General features: G+C 38.7%; 1 protein-coding gene across 7 annotated transcripts in view; it reads left to right on the top strand.

Annotated features, from left to right (window-relative positions):
• The window catches only part of LOC106090318 (cyclin-dependent kinase 5 activator 1), a 428,985-nt gene that overhangs the window by 148,463 nt on the left and 258,711 nt on the right, over positions 1-21,811 (top strand). For 6 of the 7 annotated variants that reach the window (XM_059365389.1, XM_059365384.1, XM_059365388.1 and 3 more), the window contains one exon: positions 12,624-12,761. The exons of the other annotated variant lie outside the window; for it this stretch is intronic. In XM_059365389.1, coding sequence (XP_059221372.1) covers positions 12,624-12,761 — 138 coding nt within the window. The remainder of the gene's footprint in view (positions 1-12,623; positions 12,762-21,811) is intronic. 7 annotated transcript variants of the gene reach the window in all.

The raw sequence follows: 21,811 nt of genomic DNA, 5'->3' as shown, positions 1-21,811 counted from the left end.
CAGAAGAGCCATTTGAGAAATCTTAGTGGCAAATTTTTGAGCATCGTTTAACAAAAGACCAAATTATTGCAATATTAGTGAAAATCAGACGACAATATATTTTAATCTTATCAGATTTTAACCGAAATGGCACACATAGTTATAATCATAGAAAGACCTTGTGCAAATTTCTAGAAATTTTGTTAAGAAATACACTGACAAAGGCTCTAAAAATGAAAATCGAATATGGGAGTATGGGAGTTATATCTGAATATGAACCGATTTCTATGATATTCATCAGTATTGGCGGGAGTCATAAGGGAATCCCTTGTGCCAAATTTCAAGTGAATCGGAAACAAATGACCACTTTATTGCAATATTAGTCCAAGTCGGAAGAACATATATATGGGAGTTATATCCAAATCTGAACCGAAATATATATATAAGAAATCGCTGTGCACATTTTTGGGAAGACCGGTTAATAAATGTGGTTGCAAGTGCTGTAGATGTGAGAGTCAGGCGATAGATATATATGGGACCTATAACTGAATCTGAACCGATTTCTATCATATTCACCAGTAATGTCGAAACTTATAAGAGACTCCCTTGTGCTCTTGTGGACTTTGGAATCTGCAGCATAGCGTAACAAAACAGTTGTATCGTGTCACACAAATCACCCTTTATTTAATTTGGCTTTGCAACCCCATATAATCTCTACGGTTTTTAGTACTTCAGTATACCCACCAAAATAGAACGGAGAATACCTATCGCTCCATTTTCATGGCAACACCTCAAATTATTGATCTTGATATTCTTAGTCGTTATCACCATGTCCGTCAAAATCATGATACCGTTTGAGGGAATAAAACTATCTGTCCGAAAATTTGCGCTGAAACTTATTTTCTGTGCGATCGGGTATATTATGATATAGCTCCCACAAAAAGCGATCTTCAGTTATATCGCCCTAATCTACTAGAATACTACGTTTTCATGCAACTAGGTTGTTATTGTAGCAATGTGTTATGTTCTAACTTTCGTCTGCTTTCTTATAACTAACGTCATAGGACAAGTGGTATATTACGTTTCCAATGTCTAGGTTAAGTTAGGTAAGAGTGGCAGTCCTTTACAGACTCACATAGACAATTTTAAGTCCATTTTGTACCACGCTACCAACTTCGCTACCGGGGCGCGCAAAATTTTGTTCTTCGTAAGTTCCAAGACTGATATGAAGTTTTCTGATCAATTATCGTCAGCCCTATTTTCAAAACATGATTTGTGGTCGCTTCCCACTTCCCACTTCTTGTATAAAGACGAAGAAAATAGTTTATTTTATTCGTAAATTTCAAGAGGCATTGAAGACGAATGATGCTTGGAGACATATTAAGTCAATTGGAATAGGAAGTGATAATGCATGTTGAAACCAAAGTTGTAAAAACACTTCACCAGATCTACGTTTTGATCTTGAGCGTTTTGAACTAAGCGATATCGTTAGCGCTGTAGAATCGATTAAGTCTAATGCCATTGGTTCTGATAATATTGACCCAAATTTTTTTATTTATTCTTCCGCATATGTGCCATCTTTTTAACAATATTATTTTAAGGGGCTGCTATTCACAGTCTTGGAAACGGGTAAGGATAGTCTCAATACCAAAGAATAACCAGGAGTTTAGGCAAATAGCAATAATTCCATAGGTCACTAAGATATTTGAGACTCTAGTCAACCGGAAAATATCAGAATATATTACGAATAATTCGCTGAAAACAGACTTTCAATCTGTTATACGTCTCTGGAATAATCTTCCCAATAGTATTCAAATTATAAGTAATGACGACAGTTCAAATCTTTGATTTATAATCATTTTAATTATTTATTGGTTTTGTTTTTTTATAACTATTTAGTAATTTATTGTATTAGTAACTTTGCTTAAATTGTTAAATATTTTGTACCAATTATATTGGGTTGAACAAAAAGTAATTGCGGATTTTTCATTTAGTCGGCGTTGACAAATTTTTTCACAGCTTGTGACTCTGTAATTGCATTCTTTCTTCTGTCAGTTATCAGCTGTTACTTTTAGCTTGCTTTAGAAAAAAAGTGTAAAAAAGTATATTTGATTAAAGATCATTCTAAGCTTTATTAGAAATGCATTTACTTTCTTTTAAAAAATCCGCAATTACTTTTTGGGCAACCCAATAGTTCAATTTAAATGAAAACTTGTTGAATTTATTGTATTTATCAATTTACCAACCCATGCTTTATATAAGACACTGTCTTTTGTATGGGTTTTATCATAATAAAATACAAATACAAATACAATTTATATCCATGGAGTTTTTTGCTAGATCCTCTTTAGTTTCTGCCTGTGAAAAACCCTTTTAAGTTTCTGCCTTAAAAGAAAATCCTTGAAAAGAGCTTGACAAATGCGATCCATGGTGGAGGTTATGCAAAGTTCAGTCCGACCAATCTTAGCACGTTATTACTTGCCTTAACTTAAAGACGAATCCTTTTTAAATTGGTAGAAATCGCTTCTATGATACGTTTTCGATAACGGTTAGCTAAAAGTTAGCGAAAGCTAACTTTGAATTTATCTCGTGTTAACTTAAATATTTGTTTTAATTCCCCAAAATTACTTCGACAAAGCGGACTTCTTGATTCCTTACACCATATTGGATATACAGGGTAAGTCGTCGTAAATAAAATTTCTTAAATGTGAAATGAAGAATTTCGACCAAAATCCATATATAGGAAATCGCTAAACGTAATTTTGAGAAAATCGTTTGATATATGTGCCTGTAAATGAGCTTCTAAATCTGAACCGATTTCTATGTAATTTACCAATGATCTCAACAGACATAACAGAAACTGTTTGTGGAAATCGGTAACCAAATAGCAATATTATTGCAGTATTGGTCAAAATCGTACGAAGCTATTATAGCAGATACATCTAAGTCTAACCGATTTCTTTGAAATTCAAAAGAAATAAGAAAATCCATCTTGCCATATTTCGCGAGATCGATTTACGTTTCATTACATTATTACAATAATAATCCAAATCGTGTGAACATATATGTATGTGGGAGCTATATCTTAATCGTAACCGATATTTTTCAGCATGTATAGGCTTCGTCTCTAGGTCAAGATGATGCTTGTGCCGAATTCGAAAACGATCGGATGAAAATTGCTACCTTAATTTCGTGCACAAATTAATATGGACAGACAGACGGAATGCAGACATACATTATTCGAATCAGAAAATGACTCTGAACCGATCTGTAAATTTATGAATGGGTCTACCTCTCTCGTTTCTGGGTGTTACTAAATAATAATACTCTTTACCACAGTAGTGCTATAAGGCATATAAATATGTTTTTTATACTCTCTTGATTGTAATGACATTTTAAGTCGATCTAGCCATTTCCGTCCGTCTATCTGTCCGTCCGTCTGCCTGTTTATCGCAATAACACTAACTTTCGATAGAATGAAGCTAGGCACTTGAAAATTCGCGAAAATTGTGCACGTGGCGGTTTAGTATGCATTCAAATAGGCATAAACTAATATAGCTGGAATAAACCGATATCACGATTTGAATTCTTGAGCCTCTAGACGGCGCAATTCTTATCCGATTTAGCTGAAATTTTGTATAAGATGTTCTGCTCTAAATAGGTTCATAATCTGATAAATCTGCCATATAAACCGATCTCTGGAGGGCTCAATTTTTTAATATAATTCCTTGTGATTAATGTTTTGGTTGCATTCCGAATTCGCATATTAACAATCCTCATTGGTAATAGGACAATATCTTAAAATTTAATAACAGCCTGGCTTTAATTAAAAATGTTTTCTCGTTGGTTTACGGAAAACAAAAAACGCACTATTTGCTTTTCAAAATTTACAATTCTTTATTTGTGTTCCGCATTGCTTGACACTTGTTGCAGCTACAGAGGACGGACGACAACTCCCCCTCATTTTGTTTAGTTCTTTTACAAGAGCAATTTTAACATTCAAGTAGTTAAAGTTTCCGCAACTATTTTTATTTCAGCGGTGGTTTTCCCCTCCTAATGTTTGCGACATTTGTCCGTAGAGATGTTACTCTGTGGAACTCCGTTTGGACTCGGCTTTAAAAAAAAGATGCTCCCTTATCATTGAGCTTAAACTTGAATCGAACAGTACTCATTGATATGTGAGAAGATTGCCCCTGTTCCTTAATAGCATGTTCATGGGTATACTTGCATTTGCAATATCAATGCTATTTTTGACTTTCAATCAAAGTCGTATGGTCTGTTTCAATTTAAAGTAGAGCTGGAAAAATATCTATGGCACTATCGATATTTATTTTTTTTAGCTGAATATTGATTGATATTTTTCAAATGGATACTATCGCAAAAGTTAATTTTTTTGCAAAACTAAACTAAAATGAGTAATCCGACACTGAATCTATCCCTTAAAATAAATTGCGCCTTTAGAGGGCGCAGATTTCATCCGATTAGGCTAACATTTTGTTTGTACAATGATTTCGCTCATGACTTCCAATTGACTTGGTTTTAGTTGGTCTATGCATTGATATTGCTTCTAAATAAATTGATCTCCTGATTTTTACCTCTCATTTTCGTTTAAAATAACGATACTATCAATATTTATTATTAAAACTATCGAAAATATCGAATGTTGCGATTATCGATAGTTTGCCAGCTCTAGTTGGTATTCTATTCTGCTTTCGGAATAGTCGCGGAAATCTTTAATTGTTCCGCGAGCGGAGTTTGACAGTTATGTTCTGTTTTTATTTTGATACCAAAAGTCGTTTTTCATCCGCACTTCTTGTTGTAAATAAAATAACAAAAGAAAAAGCGAACCATTGAAACCAATAAAACAAAAATGATGCCGACAATGACGTGAAGCGTTGCCACTAAACTTTATTTTTGCCATTATCCTCTCTATACTTTTTCACCTATTTTCCTCCAGCGACAATGTTTTATATAGTGTTTAACAGCATTCCGGCTGAAAATCTGAACAGAATACTCAGCATAAGTTAGCATCAGAAGTTGTGATTATTGTGGTTTGTTAACGTATATATTTTTTTAAGTTAGATTTTCTTGAAAATGCTCACCAACGGATGGGCGAAATATCGAACAAATAAACAAATCTGAAGACCGCGAGCTTGATTCCACAAAATTTAAATGTTAATACTGATGTTTTGTTGTTCTTAATTTAAAAAGATTATAAGCCAAATAATATCTAAAAATTCCTCCATAATCGTCAGGTAGCTAAATTTAAATCGTAAGTATTCTTTTGTGACCCACTGTACACAAATAATATAATTCACTTACGAATACTAAATAGTTTAATATTATGTGCTATTACCCACCGTAAGAAATAGCTTGAAGCGATGAAAATGAACCTATTACGTTCAAAATGCAAAATAAATCGTGTGAGCTCAAAAACGGGCGGATGAAAGTTTGCTGATGATGAAACAAAATCCAACAATACTTAAATCAGAGGAGCACAAAACAATTTTTCTTACGCTACTATTCTTATCCTCTTGGCTGCAGTCGTTGTTGCGACAAGGCAGCGGTCAGAGTCAAAGTCAGCCAATTTTGCTACGTACGTACAAAGTAGAAACGAATTTTAATTCTAAAAATTTTTAGAATAAAAAAATAAAATGTTAATATTTTTAAACTAGACTGTAGTATTCAATTTTGCTATTTCTAAATTCAAGATCGAGGTCTTTTTGTTTCTCATATCTTAAAAAAGTCGTAGAGAAAATGTTATTGATGTATTGAACAAATTCACCAATGCCTATTATGTCACCTTGTTACAGGGCAGTATGCACCTCTGGCAAAATTTTCGTTACCATTAAAAATATCCTTGAAATTTTTTATGTTTACAAAATTATTTATTAAAAATTTGTCTTTAAATAAATTTGATCACAAATTATTTAGAAAAATTGCATTAAAATTTTGTTTTAAAAAAAATTCATTAAAAATTTGTGTTTGAAAAAAATTTCTTTAAAATTTTGTGTGGAAAAAAAATTTAAACTTAAGAAAAATTTCATTGAAATTTTTCTTTGGAAAATTTTTATTAAAATCTTGTATATCAGGACAAAAAATATATACATATATACATGGAAGATATTTTGAAATCGGAACTGATTTGCTATAGAATATATCAGTGATCAGAAGAGTAATTAGAGAACAATTAGCAACTAATTTCGTTTCGTAAGGATCGATAATCAAATCTCCAAAATATTGCAGTATTAGTACAAATACAATAAAATAAAATAAAAATACATATATAAGAGGCCTAAAAGAAACTTTCGAGCCAAATTTTATGAGGATCGGTTCACAAATATCAATATTACTCCAGTATTGTTCAAAATTGAACGAAAATATAAGTGGGAGCTATATCTAACTCTGAACCGATTTCAACCATAAACGGAAATTAATCAGCCTGATGCCTTGTTGTCGGCTTGTTGTGCTAAATACTATAAAAGCAACCTCGAAAAAGAAAATCTAAGTAATAATAACCGTGCCACATACAAATCCCTAAGTTGGTTCATGTCTAGTACTGTGTCCCCAGCTTAGGTTAGGTTTAAGTGGCAGTCTGTCATCAGACTCACATAGACGTTTTCGTCCATTGTGATACCACGGGAACAGAAGAAGGAAGATGCTGTCTAATTCCTACCATTGAACTATCCAGATCGCTTAAAAAGCCCAACAACTTGCGAATGTTCACATCCGAATGTTCAAAGAAATGAAAACCTAAAGTGAAACTCTTTCTGACTGCTAGTTTGGGACACACACGTAGAAGGTGTTCTCTTCTTCTGCAAAAATCGTTGTTGGTAACCTTCATCGTTATTCAGGGATTGGGGCTGCCTGGCTGTCTGAGATAATATTAATGCCAATCGTCGTAATGACATGATAATTTACATATTCCACCACTTCCTTAATTGCAAAGATTTCCGCTTGATACACACTGTGGTCGGGTAACTTGTTTGATATGACCAGTTTTAGATCTTAAGAGTACACCCCAAGTCCACCTCGTCGGTTAGTTTGGAACCATCCGTATAGAAGTATATGTAAATTCTGTTACCAGGGATATCGTAGTTCCAATCGGTTCAAAAAGCGGTTCAAGTAGGGTGTAATCCACACTGCCTGGAACATCGGATATTGTATCAAGAGCAACACAGTGTCCGTAGCCGTCACGTGACCAATGAGAAATCTCCCTTAACCTCACGGCAGTGGTCGCTGCAAATTGCCAAGCCATAATGTCCAGAGGCATAAGATGTAGAATTAAATTCAGTCCATCAGATGGAGTCGTTCTGAGTGCGGCTGTGATGCACAAACAAGCCATCCTTTGGATCCGGTTGAGTTTTGATCAGTAGGTGGACTTTTGAAGCGCCCTCCACCAGACCACAACACTGTATAGCATTATAGGTGTGACAACTGCAGTATATTTTTCCAACGGCTCTCTTGCAGATGTAAAGGGCAAGAGTTGCCTTTCTTGCCTATTCCAAAATGTTGGATTTGAAGTTGAATTTCCTGCCCAGCAAAACACTCTCCTCCCAACGAGACAGGTTCTACTGTTGTCTACTTGTATCTCCCGCTGAAAAGAACTACTTCTGTCTTGCACGGATTTATACCTAGACCAATTGCTGTTGCACGTAGATCTTCCTGAAGTATATCTCTTAGAGTGCTGGGAAACTTCCTCTAACGTCATCAGCATATGCGACCACTTTTACACTTTTTCTTCCAGAGACAATAGCATATTGTTAATGGCTATATTCCAAAGTAGTGGTGACAGTACACCTCCTAAAGGTGTTCCTCTACTGATCCATCTTTTTAGATCCAAATATCCCAAGATAATGCCCAGAAATTCCAACTCCTTCAATGTCAAGATATGCTACCGTTTTATTTGTAGCCGACTAGGTCGTGAATTGCTGTTTCAGTGGTTTTGCCTTTACAATATGCTTGCTGCTGCCGCAACAGGCGATTTCCAGCGATCTTTGCTCTAATATATGTTTCTATCAGCCTCTCAAGAGTCTTCACCAAAACGGATGACAGACTAATAGGACGAAAATCATTCGCCTTCGTGTGGTAGGGTTTTCCTGCTATCAGAATGAAAATGAACTTCGTGTCCCTCCATCCCACAGGTATATATGGCATTCTGACACAAGCAGAGTATATCTTCCTAAACCAGGGAACCAGTCTAGCAGACACAGCTTGTAATTCAACCGGTGATATTTCATCAGCGCCTAGCACTTAAAGGAGTCGAAACTTCTTATTGCCCTAAGGATTTTCGGCTCAGACACAATTTCTCTACTAGCCCCCGACGAAGTCATATCAGTGACATTATCTTCTGGTGCCACGTTGTCCGTTGGAGAATTTTCCCGCATGCCACACATGCTATCCCTTTGTTATCCGTTATGATACCGAAAGCTGTACTGATCTCCTTCCTACTACCTTCCAGTTATAGCCTTGTCTTCTCACGATGGATCTCCCCATAGGATTTTCGGCGTCCTACCGACTGTTTCGCTGTTCCACAGGGGTACATGTGAATTTGTCACTCACGTCCTTAAATCGGACTGCAACGACCCGAAATGCTTCGGGTTAACCAAGTTTATTGACAGCAGTCCTTTGGCCTTCGTTGGCAAATCGTCTGATCTTTCATACTCTCGTCCCATCGTAAACACCCCACCACCTCACTCTTTCCGTGATCGCTCAGATCTCCACCTGCAGCACCATACTATAGTCAGGCGGCCTGAAACAAACCTCAGTACCTGTGTTCTCACGTGGTGCGTCAAATTGGCCCACCTTCGTCTTCCTCGTGAACAAGCATTGAGACCGCTATGTCTAGCCCAGGCGTGTGCCATCTGCAAGACCCTTTCAGCCCTTCTGCATAGCTGGGTCGGATCCTTACCATTTAGAAGTATTATAACATCGTCTGCAAAGCAGACGTGTTTAAATCCCTCCTCAGTTAGCATCCGTAATAGGTTAAATATGGTGGTCACCCATAGGAGCGACGATAAAATGCGCCCCTGTGAAGTGCCTCAACATGTCCTCCCTTGCCTTCGTTCCTTGGACATTCGTTTTTGAGAGTAACCTTTTCATCTGCGCGATGTTATTAACGATATCGACATGTTCGCTGAAAAGCTTTCAGGAGGCTGGTTTTGCCTGTCTGTTAATCTTATTTTATCCCTTGAGTCGTATGTAGTACACATCCCAGTAAACCCCCGCTTTTTTACAAGGTGCTGTGTTGTAAATTTTGCGGTCCTATTTCCCAATGTTGCGAATGTCCCCGGTCGTCCAGGATTTTTCTTGGGCCGATTTCCTTTCTTGAAGAGCACAATTATCTTCAAAAGACCCCGCTATTGCAATCGTAAACCTGTTGACAGTGTCGTCAATGTCCTCTATGCTAATAAATCTAAATTATCCTGCCCGAGCCTTCTTCTGATTAGTCTTCCGAGTTTTGTCCAGTTGGTTTTCTATTTATTCCGAAAACTTGTCGGATTCGGCGCAGGCCGTGCTATTCTAAACCTCATGTAGCGATGGTCAGAGAAGGAGTGCTCCATGGAGACCCTCCAATTCTGAACCTTATCGAACCTTATCGTAGTGCGCCATGCCTTAAGTTTTAGCCAAACTTGTCACGAAGACTTGATCAATGCCAACCACAAAGAGAGTTCCTTCCACCTTCTCCTCCCTAAGATGTCCACTCACTTCTCTGCGAACAACCCTTAGTTTTGCTTGCCCAAGAATCCCAAAATGCGTTCCGTCGCAAATTTACTGCCACCATCCCTTGATTAAGACCGTCGACTTTGAGAGCTTTCCCACCAGGTCAAGGTTTGCGCCCTTCCAGTGAGCGTGGATACCTCCGATCAGCTTTCTGCCGGTATCAGTACATTCCACTGACTCAAACCGCAGCGTAAAGATGTCCCCTCTATACTCGCAGCTCATCATTTGTATGGGTGGACCCTCCACAGAGTTCCACACATGCTCGAAAATCCGCTCTTTAACCAGGTCCTCCTGTTGGGACCGATTATCTGGTGGAATCCTACCGGATGCTCTGCCGATATTAATGCATAAGTCATCTCATCTCTGTTGTGCTTCCTTGCCAATTTGGCGTAAGAGGGCAGCTCCTTACCATTCTAAGAGACCATCTTCCCGTTCAGTGATGGCTGTGGCCACCTTTTGGAAGTCACAGTCCTCCTTGGACGACTTCGATGACATTTTCATTGACACTGTCGCTGTCTGAATCGGAAGCACCACCTTTACTTAAAGGCTGGGGACGAACTGTGCATCCCTCTGGTATATCCATCTCTTCCTCATTTGATAGTCTGACAACTAGTTGTGCGCTTGTAGCTTTACTCTCGACTACAGGTGCCAAGGCACTCACACCTATAGGAGGGGAGGACAACATGCTATGGTGCGATGCCACCACCGCAGCGGTAGGGTCTTTGGAGTCATTTTCAAACCTTCTCCAAAAAGGCTTTACAATTTTTCCTAATGGTAGTACCTATTCCGGGATACGGATATTCTTCTTTGAGGATTGAGGCTACTACACAAAGGCTACTTATTGATCGCACACATAGAAAAGGTCATAAAAAAGACAGGACAAAATTTGTAATCTTAATAATTATTATTATGATGGTAGTAGCATAGCCAGGAATTATATTTTTGATGAGTCAGAAAAAAGATGTGGTGGTGCCCTCGGCAACTTTGATAAAATTGGACCCTTTTTAAGATTCTGTGCAAATCCTGGATTCCAAAATGGTATAGCCACATTTATTGGAGTCCATCAATCAACTGTGTCGCGAAAAATTGCGGAAGTTGCAAAGCTTACATCTGTCAAACAAACGAGTGGATAAAATTCCCGAAAGATGCAGATCAAAAAAAGATGGTCAAATGCCATTTCGACACCAAATTATTGTTTTCCATTTACATTTGGAGTAATTGATTGTACTCAAATAAAAATTAAATTTATAAAAGTAAAAACATAAATAAAGTTCACTTTTCAAAACAAAAATATAATAAATATAATTCACTATTTCTTCCCACAACTTTCTCTTGCAAAATCCGCATCTTTGCAGAAAGTACTTCATTTTGCTTTAACAAAACAATCCTCTGCACACTTTAAAAATTCAAATCCCTTGTCTCATCAGTTTCATAAAGACTCAAAACTGCTGTTGACCTTTTGTTAACCTTCAAAAATAAACAACATATTGCAAGATGAAAACTGAAATAAAAAACTTACAGGGTGATCATTACCATCAGCGCAACTTCGCTTTCTTTGCCCTTTAGCTATGTTGCTGTTGTTCTTCGCCATAACAGGCAAAAAACTTGAAAATTAAAAACATCGGCAGAGCCCGGCCGGGATTCGAACCTGGGCACACGGAGCAAAAGCGAGAGCATTTGCCGTTCGAAGCCATCAATACAACTTCCAACAAATGCACATAATCATGTGTACCATGGAAGCACGAATATGTACGAATTTTGTAGGAAGAAAGATTGTTAAGACAATTGAATACACATGCTACTATTGAATTCAAAATATTTTTTATAAATAAATAATACTATAAATCCTTTTCTAGGAAAATTGCTACTTTGCAGGAAAATTAATTTAAAATTTTGAGATTATTAGCCAGATTGTGAATGTCAAACAGTAATTCAGAATGCTTACCAATTTGCTATTGCCATAGGTGTGTTTTTCGATTTCTCCTAATCGACTACCAGTTTGTATGTGCAATTATGCAACTATGTTATGATTTTCTTTCTTTCAATCACGTACATAAGTTCAAAATGTTGTTAACATAGAAAATTGTGTTTCGTTTAATAAAAAATAAATGGAATCATCCATTGACGTTTACTTTTTTGTCGGGTAAGGAAGAACCCAACATACCTCGAGGTGCAAAGGTAAAATTTGTACTTTTGGAGCTCTTCGAAGCTCTGATATGTGTCCAAATTTGCAGAAGTACGCTTAAGAGAGATATCCGTAAATGGTTGTAGACAACCTATTTTACTCCCTTATTTTTATCATAGAATCCGTGGTGGGCATCTAAGGTTCTTAAATGCGAAAATATGTATAATTATATAATATCACTTGTTTTTTAGTTTCCATTTGTGCTAAAAAGTTCTCGCTCGAAAGCAAATTATCAAGTGACTGGTTTTGTCATTTGTTTCGCATTTGTGACAACTGTTACGATAAATTCTTCGTTTATATTGAAATACACAAACCGAAATTAGGTTTTTTTCCGTTTGCGTACCGAACGAACGCCAGCGTTCTACGTCGACAATCAGGCTAAAGTTACTTAAGCTTAAAATCGCAACAACCATTTCTTTCAAACCAAGTGGTTTTCTTTCAATGAGGGGGAAGTTTTTTCTTTGAATATACCATGTCCTGCGAGTCGTTTGGAGTATATGCAAGTCCTTGTCACTTCCAAGTCTTTATTTTCATCAGAAAGCTCACCATGATTTCAATTGCCTCTGCTCTCACTCGCATATCGTTACCCAACTTTTCAGTTTGTACATTGGTTCTTGAGAGAAACAGTGTTAACCTGTTTGAACTACAAATTGTGTATCTAAACATTGATCTATAATTATGTCTATGTGAACGATAACTTTTCTGCTAAACTAATACTATTTGAATTCCATTACAGGCATCTACTTCCGAACTTCTTAAGTGCTTGGGAATATTTTTGCACTATCGATGCAGAAAACTTAGAAATTTTGAAGCAGGAGATGCGGTAATGTGGCTTCGTACCGTCGATAGAAGTCTTTTGTTGCAAGGATGGCAGGTAAAAAAAATTAGACGTAAACATATATTTAAAATGTTCTTTTTGAGTTAAAGATAATGGCGGTTAGGGTTTTACTTATTTTACTGCACTGGAAGAAAGGTACGCTAATATGATCCAATGTTCGTCTCTAACAGGCATGCTTCTACCATTGTACAGCTCACTAAGTAGTGCTTCGGTGGAAGCATGTACCCTTTATGGGGCTTATCGGACTGATGCTGAAGCTTTGGTCAACTTTGAAATCGTGATCTCCGTAGCATGCCCAATTTTTGTTTATTTTTCTATTCTAAATAGAAGCAAAATTAAAGCCAAACGGTTTCAGCTGGATAAGGAAATCCAACGATTAAATGAATCAACCAAAATAAAAAGTAGCACAAAAGGCAGAAAATTGGTAATATTGAATTTTCGCATTTGATATTCAAATTATCACGAAATTTTCCTATATAACATTTTCAACCTAACGCATTTAACACTAAGAATTTTAGAGAAAATTGGTTCAAATTTAGATGTACAATAGTTTCCATATATATATATATATATATGTACGAAAACAAATGATATATAAAACTATAATATAGAAGAATCAAGGCGAATGTAATAAGGTGGCCGCGTCAGACCAGCTCTGGAACTTTATATGTCAAATCATTTTTGAATTCGCCTAATTAGAATATAAACTTCAAAATAAATATTTTACAAATCGATTTTTGTGTTTGCTGCTGTTATGGTTCTTAAACTTGTATGTATAGGTACGCGTCTAACAACTACAATCGCTATCAGCTTCACTCATGCCATTAACGCTCATTGTGTTGTCCCCGAAAAATTAAAAAAAAAAAAACGCTGAAGAACACAAACAAAATTTAGATAAGGAGCCAACATGCAGTACATAATTGGGATCAGGCGATCTGGAGAAGTTCCCTCCAATCTACCATTTCAAGCTCCTATTGATATCACCTGAATGGCGATAGGACTATGTGTCTGAAAATAATATAGACAGAAACAAGTAAAAGCGTGCTAAGTTCGGCCGGGCCGAATCTTATATACCCTCCACCATGGATCGCATTTGTCGAGTTCTTTTCCCGGCATCTCCTCTTAGGCAAAAAAGGATATAAGAAAAGAGTTGCTCTGCTATTAAAACGATATCAAGATATGGTCCGGTTCGGACCACAATTAAATTATATGTTGGAGACCTGTGTAAAATTTCAGCCAATTCGTATAAGAATTGCGCCCATTGTGGCTCACGAAGTAAAATAGAGAGAACGATTTATATGGGATCTGTATCGGGCTATAGACCGATTCAGACCATAATAAACACGTTTGTTGATGGTCACGAGAGGATCCATCGTACAAAATTTCAGGCATATGGGATAATAATTGCGACCTCTAGGGGTCAAGAAGTCAAGATCCCAGATCGGTTTATATGGCAGCTATATCAGGTTATGAACCGATTTGAACCTTATTTGACACAGTTGTTGAAAGTAAAAATAAAATACGTCAGGCAAAATTTCAGCCAAATCGGATAGGAATTGCGCCCTCTAGAAGCTTAAAAAGTCAAATCCCCAGATCTGTTTATATGACAGCTATATCAGGTTATAGACCGATTTCAACCATACTAGGCACAGTTGTTGGATATAATAACGAAATACTTCGTGCAAAAATTCATTCAAATCGGATAAGAATTGTGCCCTCTAGAGGCTCAAGAAGTCAAGACCCAAGATCGGCTTATATGCCAGCTATATCAGGTTATGAACCGATTTAAACCATACTTGGCACAGTTGTTGGGTATCATAACAAAACACGTCGTGCGAAATTCAATTCTAATCGGATAAGAATTGCGCCCTCTAGAGGCTCAAGAAGTCAAGACCCAAGATCGGTTTATATTGAAGCTATATCAGGTTATGGACCGATTTCAACCATACTTGGCACAGTTATTGGATATAATAACAAAACACGTCGTGCAAAATTTCATTTCAATCGGATAAGAATTGCGCACTCTAGAGGCTCAAGAAGTTAAGACCCAAGATCGGTTTATATGGCAGCTATATCAGGTTATGAACCGATTTAAACCATACTTGGCACAGTTATTGGATATAATAACAAAACACGTCTTGCAAATTCATTCTGATCGGATAAGAATTGCGCACGCTAGAGGCTCAAGAAGTCAAGACCCAAGATCGGTTTATATGGCAGCTATATCAGGTTATGAACCGATTTAAACTATACTTGGCACAGTTGTTGGATATCATAGCAAAACACGTCGTGCAAAATTTCATTCCAATCGGATTAGAATTGCGCACTCTATAGGCTCAAGAAGTCAAGACCCAAGATCGGTTTATATGGCAGCTATATAAAACCATGGACCGATATGGCCCATTTACAATACCAACCGACCTACACTAATAAGAAGTATTTGTGCAAAATTTCAAGCGGCTAGCTTTACTCCTTCGGAAGTTAGCGTGCTTTCGACAGACAGACGGACGGACGGACATGGCTAGATCGACATAAAATGTCACGACGATCAAGAATATATATACTTTATGGGGTCTCAGACGAATATTTCGAGTAGTTACAATCAGAATGACGAAATTAGTATACCCCCCATCTTATGGTGGAGGGTATAAAAAAAGAGGATGTTCGTTAAGGCATTATCCTGCACCTAACCCAACTATTTCAGGCTGTGTCCGCCATGTATCCAGTAGTGCTATAAGTAAAGTGTTTTAAAGAAAATCGTTTTGTTAAAAAGCGACAACAGAAAGGTTAATGAAATTGGTATTGAGTTAGCTACTTTTAACGAAAATTTACATCGGTCAAATTAGCTGTTTTCGGTAACAAATAGATATTCGTTAGCTAAACGACGGACAATTATTTGGTGTCTACTTTAAAGAAATAAATAATCATAAGTATTTACTATGAGTTTACAGTATTTTTGTCTTGTTTTTTTAGAACATTTCGGATATGTGTGTACTTTCAAATAATAAGCATGATAGCATGTGTTTCTTAATATAAAAAAATTCCGCCAAAGTTTTATACGAACAAATTTGTATTGATAGCACTTGTTCCACATTTTTTTGTCGATTCCTCTTTGTGTTTTTGTTTTTTTTGGGTAGAGTTGCCAGAGAGCAAAAATTGCTAAAGATTTCTGTTAACGAGGAATTAGAGAATTACATAATCGTTAGTGGAAACGATTTTTTTGTCGATATATTTAACTAAACGATGTTCGTTATAAGTTACAGAAATGCTGTACAGCACGACGTCAAAGTCCTGACATTGCAATTGCCTTGGTTTATGTCCCCAACAAAATGCCAGTGTCTTTTTGACGCGAAAGCCGCGCAGTGACGTAGGAAGTGCTCCAACGTCTCATCATCTTCCCCCCATGCCCTACACATGCTTTTACTTGCCGCACCTATTTTGAATAGGTACGTATAGCTCCGTTATGATACCGGTAGCTATACTGACCTCCCTCTTAATTCCTTTCAGTAATAGACTCGCCTTTCAAACATCTGGATCTCCCCATAGGATTTTCGTAGTGCTACAAACCGTTTTGCTGTTCCACAGTGTTACATGCGCGTTCTTCCGCCGCGCCCTTATTTTGGATTGGGTTGACCAGAAAGCCTCCGGCCTTCACTCCCAAATCATCTACTCTATCATTCCCCCTTACTCCGCTATGGCCCGGATCGTGCAATCCTCAGAGAAGGCGTCAATCTCCTTCTTACTCTCTGAGACTGTTCGTGGTATTGTTCTGATGGGCATTCTACTGTCCGTAGACTTTCAGATTCGACGTCCAATAATACATTTCCTTCTCTTTGTATGACTGAAAAGCAGAAATCGATTCTGGCAAGACGTATCTATCAGGTGGCTACATCAACTCAACTGATAAAACTTGGTATGTCAATTCATTTTTGAATTAGCCTTAAAAAAATGTTAACGTAAATATTAACTATAAATATTTTTTAAATTGATTGTTGCTGTTATTGTCCTAGATTATATAATGACACTCGTCTAACAACCTTAATCGTTGTGAGCTTCGCTCAGGGAACTTAGGTCCATATCGCCGCAAAAAAGATACAAAAGACGCAGAAGAACGTAGATAAAATTTACGTCAGTACAATGGTAGACATTAGAATGAAGAAGGAGCCATGACAAAACGGCTGCCAGTTGGGCTGGTGAGTTTCCCTTCAATCTGCCATTTAAAGCTAAAGTAATCAAGAATGGTGAAAGGACTATGTGGCTCAAGATAATTTGGACACCTACGCCCGCAATTTCAGTGCAGTGCCACAAAATGTGCTCATCCGTCTATAACTCCTCCTCATCTCCACAAATAAAACGTAAGCCCGTCATGAGTCCAGCGCGCCGTCGAAATCCTGTCATTGCTATGAGAGCGATAGCTCCACATTATCTAGGGATATCCCCTGAACACACCAAGATACTTCATATTGGTGAGCAGAACACACTTTAACTTTTGTACACTTTCTGTATCCCCCGAAGCCCATTGGTCAACCTGGACACGCGGCCACACACCATAATGACAACGTCATCCTCGTAGCCAACAAACTTTAACTGCCCTCACAGTCACAATCATCTTATTTGTGCCCTTTGCTAATATTTCTGTATCATTCAACATCAGATGATTGGTTAGTCCTTAGCAGAAAGGCACTTGTGTTAGTGTTTTATGGCTTCTACAACTGTCACCAACTATCTACGCAGTAATTGCTTACAGGATTAGACAACGAATGGATGTTGTATTCGATTACCTTTTCTTGGCCGTATATGAGACTCCTCGAATGGTTCCTCTTGGTTCCAGTTTCTCGAATGGTTCCTCTTGGGCATCGCTCTACGGAAACTTCTGGCTTTTCAGTGTCAATTTGTATAAACTGGTTGGTGTGCTGACGAAATTTGACACGAAACGTCTGTAATAAGTACAGAGACCAAGAGAGGTGCGTAGTTCGTGTAGGTAATGTAGAATGTAGCCGTCGATGAAATTGTCATCGCAGTCGAATCGAGAGATGATGGCATCGGGATGACGGCAGAGGTGAGCGATGGCTCTACTATGCTCACAAGCAGACCGAGAAAGTGCACGATGCTGGAAGAGTCTTCAGGGAGGACCGTGACTTCCAATAGGAGGCCACAGCCATCACGGAAGTGGAAAATGGTCGCTGAGAATGGTTAGGAGCCGCCCTCTTACGCCAGAGTGGCAAGACTTATGCAGAGCTGACTTAGAGGGATGAGCAGACTTGTGCAGTCATCAATATCAGCTGTGCCTCCTCCAGTAGTATTCCACTAGATCATCGGTCCCAAGTGGAGGATCTTGTTAACGATCGGATTTTTGAACATGTGTGGAACTCTGTAGAGGGTCCAACCATACAAATAATGAGCTGCGAGTATAGAGGGGACATCTTTACGCTGCGTTTTGCGTCGGCGGGATATATTGATACCGTCAAACAGCTCGTCAGAGGTATTAACGCTCTCTGGAAAGGCGAAAAGCTCGACCTTGTAAGAAAGATGTATATCCCCCAGCTCACAAAGGCTACGGTCTTCAAGGGATGGGGCAGTAAATTTGCGACGGAACGCATGTTGGGATTCTTGGGCAAGCAAAACGAAGGTTTGGTCGCAGAGAAGTGGGAGGTCTTCCAGAAGGAGGAGAGAAGGAAGGAACTCCATTGGAGCGAGACTGCTACTCACGCTATGATGGACAAAATCAGCAAGAGCAATATTCATATTGCCTTAATTCAGGAGCCATGGACTTCCCGGAATAATGTTTCTGGACTGAACCATATCAACTACCAATTATTCTATGCAAGCACTGGTACTCGGCCGAGGACCTGCGTTATTTGTCATAAAAATTTTAATTATATACATCGGATGCAACAGTCGTGAGACAGGGAGACGGTGGAGCATAACTGGCATCACATTATCTGCCTTTCGACTCTCCGACACCGCCACCCGGCTGGTGAGGGAAGCAAAACAGACAGGAAACAACGTTCTAATAGGGTGCGATTTGAACTCCCACCACAGGTAGTACCAACACTAACAAGCGGCGCCAAGCGCTAGTTAAGTTCTTGAATACTAACGTCCTAATAAAACTTAATATTGCTAACACTGCTGCCTTTGTTTATAGGATTAGGGAGGAGGTATTAGATGTGAAGATATGTTTGGAAAATCTAATCGATGAGGTTCAGGATTGGAGGGTCTCCATGGAACACTCTTTCTCCGACCATCGCTACATTACGTTTAGAATAGCAAGGCCAGCGCCGAATCCGATAAGCTTCCGGAATTAGTTGAAAACCAACTGGACGAAATTCGGATGGCTACTCAGAAGACTTGGGCAAGATAATTTAGATTGTCCAAGCATAGAAGAGATTGACGAAAATCTCAACAGGAGGTCCAACGTAGATAGTTGTCCTCTTCGGGAAAAGCAATCAGCCCCAAAAAAACCCTGGATGGCCGAGGAGATTCGTCCGCAGACTTTTTAACAGACCACGCCATAAAAAAGCGGAAGTTTATTGGGATGGATACTACACACGGCTCAAGGACTACAATAAAATTACCAGAGCGGCAAACGTGCTCCTGGAAGGTTTTCTACGACCTGTTCGCAGAAAAGCTTCCAGGCGTTAATGACGCCGCCAAGATAAAAAAGTTTCTCTCAAAAACCCATGTCCAAACTGAAACTTTAGTAGACGACATGGGAGTGAGAGCAGAGACCACGGAGGACATGTTGAGTCTTTTGATGAAAACCCATTTTCCACAGGATACGACGGAACTCACGGAGACACCGGAATCTTGGAATAATGACGTTGATCGAAGGTCTATAATAACTGAATTTATGGTGAAGGAATCCTTAAGGAGCTTCAAACCATTTAAGTCACCCGGACCTGATGGGATATTTCCGGTGTTACTACAGAAAGAGGCAGACTATCTGGCGCCTCGTCTGGCCAAAATTTTCACATCGTGCATATACTCCGAAAGCCAGGCAGAAGGCAAGGGTGGTGTTTATACCCAAGCCCGGCGAGGCAAGTTATGCGACACCAAAGGCCTACAGACCATAAGCCTTACATCCTTTCCACTCAAAACCATGGACGTATTATGGACACCATGAACTGATCAGATACAAACAGCTTGCCTTTGTCAAGGAAGGGTCAGTGAAGACTGCTTTGCACGAGGTTTTGCATAAAATAGAACCCTTTGATGCCAAAACGTACACACTGGCGGTGTGCATTGACATCGAGGGGGTTTTTAACAATGTGCGTACAGACACTCTGATCCAATCCTTAGAACAGTACTGGGTGGACCCGGTCCTTAGAGACTGGATAAACCATATGCTAAGGAACAGGTGGATAAATTGTGTGTCGCATGGCATAAATATAAGGGAGAAAGTGGCACAGGGCACGCCACAGGAGGGCATTTTATCGCCACTCCTATGGGTGACCACCATAACCTGTCTGTAAGGATCCGAACGGGCTATGCAGAAGTTTTTAGAGCGCACAACAAGCAGATTACTGGCTTATGTCCATAGTAGCATGGGGCGTACTAAAATCTGCGCCCTCTTGTGAACCTAATCCTATGAGGACCTCCAATATCTTGTCATCCGTTGATGTACCCTCCGCCGTAACACGATGTCCCACATGTTTTATTTCTCGGTGGAAAAAGTTGCACTTGTTCGCATTATGTGTGAGGCCGGCAGTTTATAGTTGCTGGGGAACATCCTTCAAGATCTTAAGATGCTCGTCAAAAGTAGTATGAGTATGATGTCGTCCAGGCATGTCTTCGGGGTGTTGTAGAGTAGGAACGACATAACTTTGAACTGCCAGAGACTGCCATTAATGCAAAATGCAGTGTTCTCCTTGCCTTTATCTGCGATCTCTACCTGCCAGTAACTACTATTCAGATCAAGGATGAAGAACCATTTTTGGCTGGTTGGAGTGTCCAAGGTGCCATCAATTCTTTGGAGCGGATAGCTTTCCTTTTTGGTGACATCGTAAACCTTTCTATAATCCACCATAACCAGCTTTTAAACTTCATAGTTAAATTTGTGTTTTCCTGTTGAACTATGGCTATGGAGATTGTGGGGCTATAATCTGTGGGAGTCAGCTCATACCCTATTGGAGTAGCTCGATTTAGTTAAAGGTAACTCATTTGATGAATTTTAAGTCATGCTACCCTGTGTTGGAGGTGTCGATGTCGAATCTGGAACGTTTGCCTCATCCAACTTTATCACAATTGTAGCATTTTATCTTGGGCTTGTTTGATTCTCGTTAAATTCATCCATTGCCTCCTTCATTGCTCCTTTGACTGAATCAATTAGACTTTTTGAATTAACATACTCGGTATCCAACTTGCGCACCTTGTTTATCTGGGGCTTTACGATTATTCTCGCCGTCTCTTGTGTTAGCGAAAATGACGCAGTTTCTGCGAACGTAGCCTTTTGCGACGCATATGTGGCATAAATAACTTCGGAGTCCCGGATACTGTTGACTTAGGTCTCGATCTTCATACGGCCCACCAATTGGATCGCAGGAACCGTCTCGAATTGGACATCAAATGCTGTTGAACCGTGAAACACTTTATGCATTTTCCTTGATTTCCAGTTCCGACATTTTCTTCTCCATGTCCGGAAATTTCTCATCATACGTCAGGAATTTCTTATCTAGTTAGTTAGTTTGGCATTCTACATTTTCAACTCTTCTTCGCATAATTTTAAAAATCTCCTGAAGTTTCTCATTGAGAAGTTTTCGTTTAACTTCGCATCCAATTCATAAAAATTTTCCAATATTTCTTTCATCCTATGGGAATTTTCCTCCATCATTCTAGAAGTGTTTTCATTAATTTTCTTGGAATTATCTTCCATCTTTATGCAATTTTTTTCCATTATCTTTCGGGAATTTTCCTCCATAATTTATCAAATGTCGTCTAGCATTGTTGTGACACTCACTCCACTTGCAGCTACTTTCGAAACTTCCTCGCAGCAAGCATCACCTCTTATCGATATATCGAGATCACCGCCACTTCTTAGCTAGTAAAGCAACATCTCCTTAATTTCTATTTTCATGTCTTATTTGGCA

The sequence above is a fragment of the Stomoxys calcitrans genome, chromosome 3, assembly GCF_963082655.1.
Source record: "Stomoxys calcitrans chromosome 3, idStoCalc2.1, whole genome shotgun sequence".
In the NCBI taxonomy this organism is placed as follows: domain Eukaryota; kingdom Metazoa; phylum Arthropoda; class Insecta; order Diptera; family Muscidae; genus Stomoxys; species Stomoxys calcitrans.
This window is presented reverse-complemented; position numbering and strand designations above follow the sequence as displayed.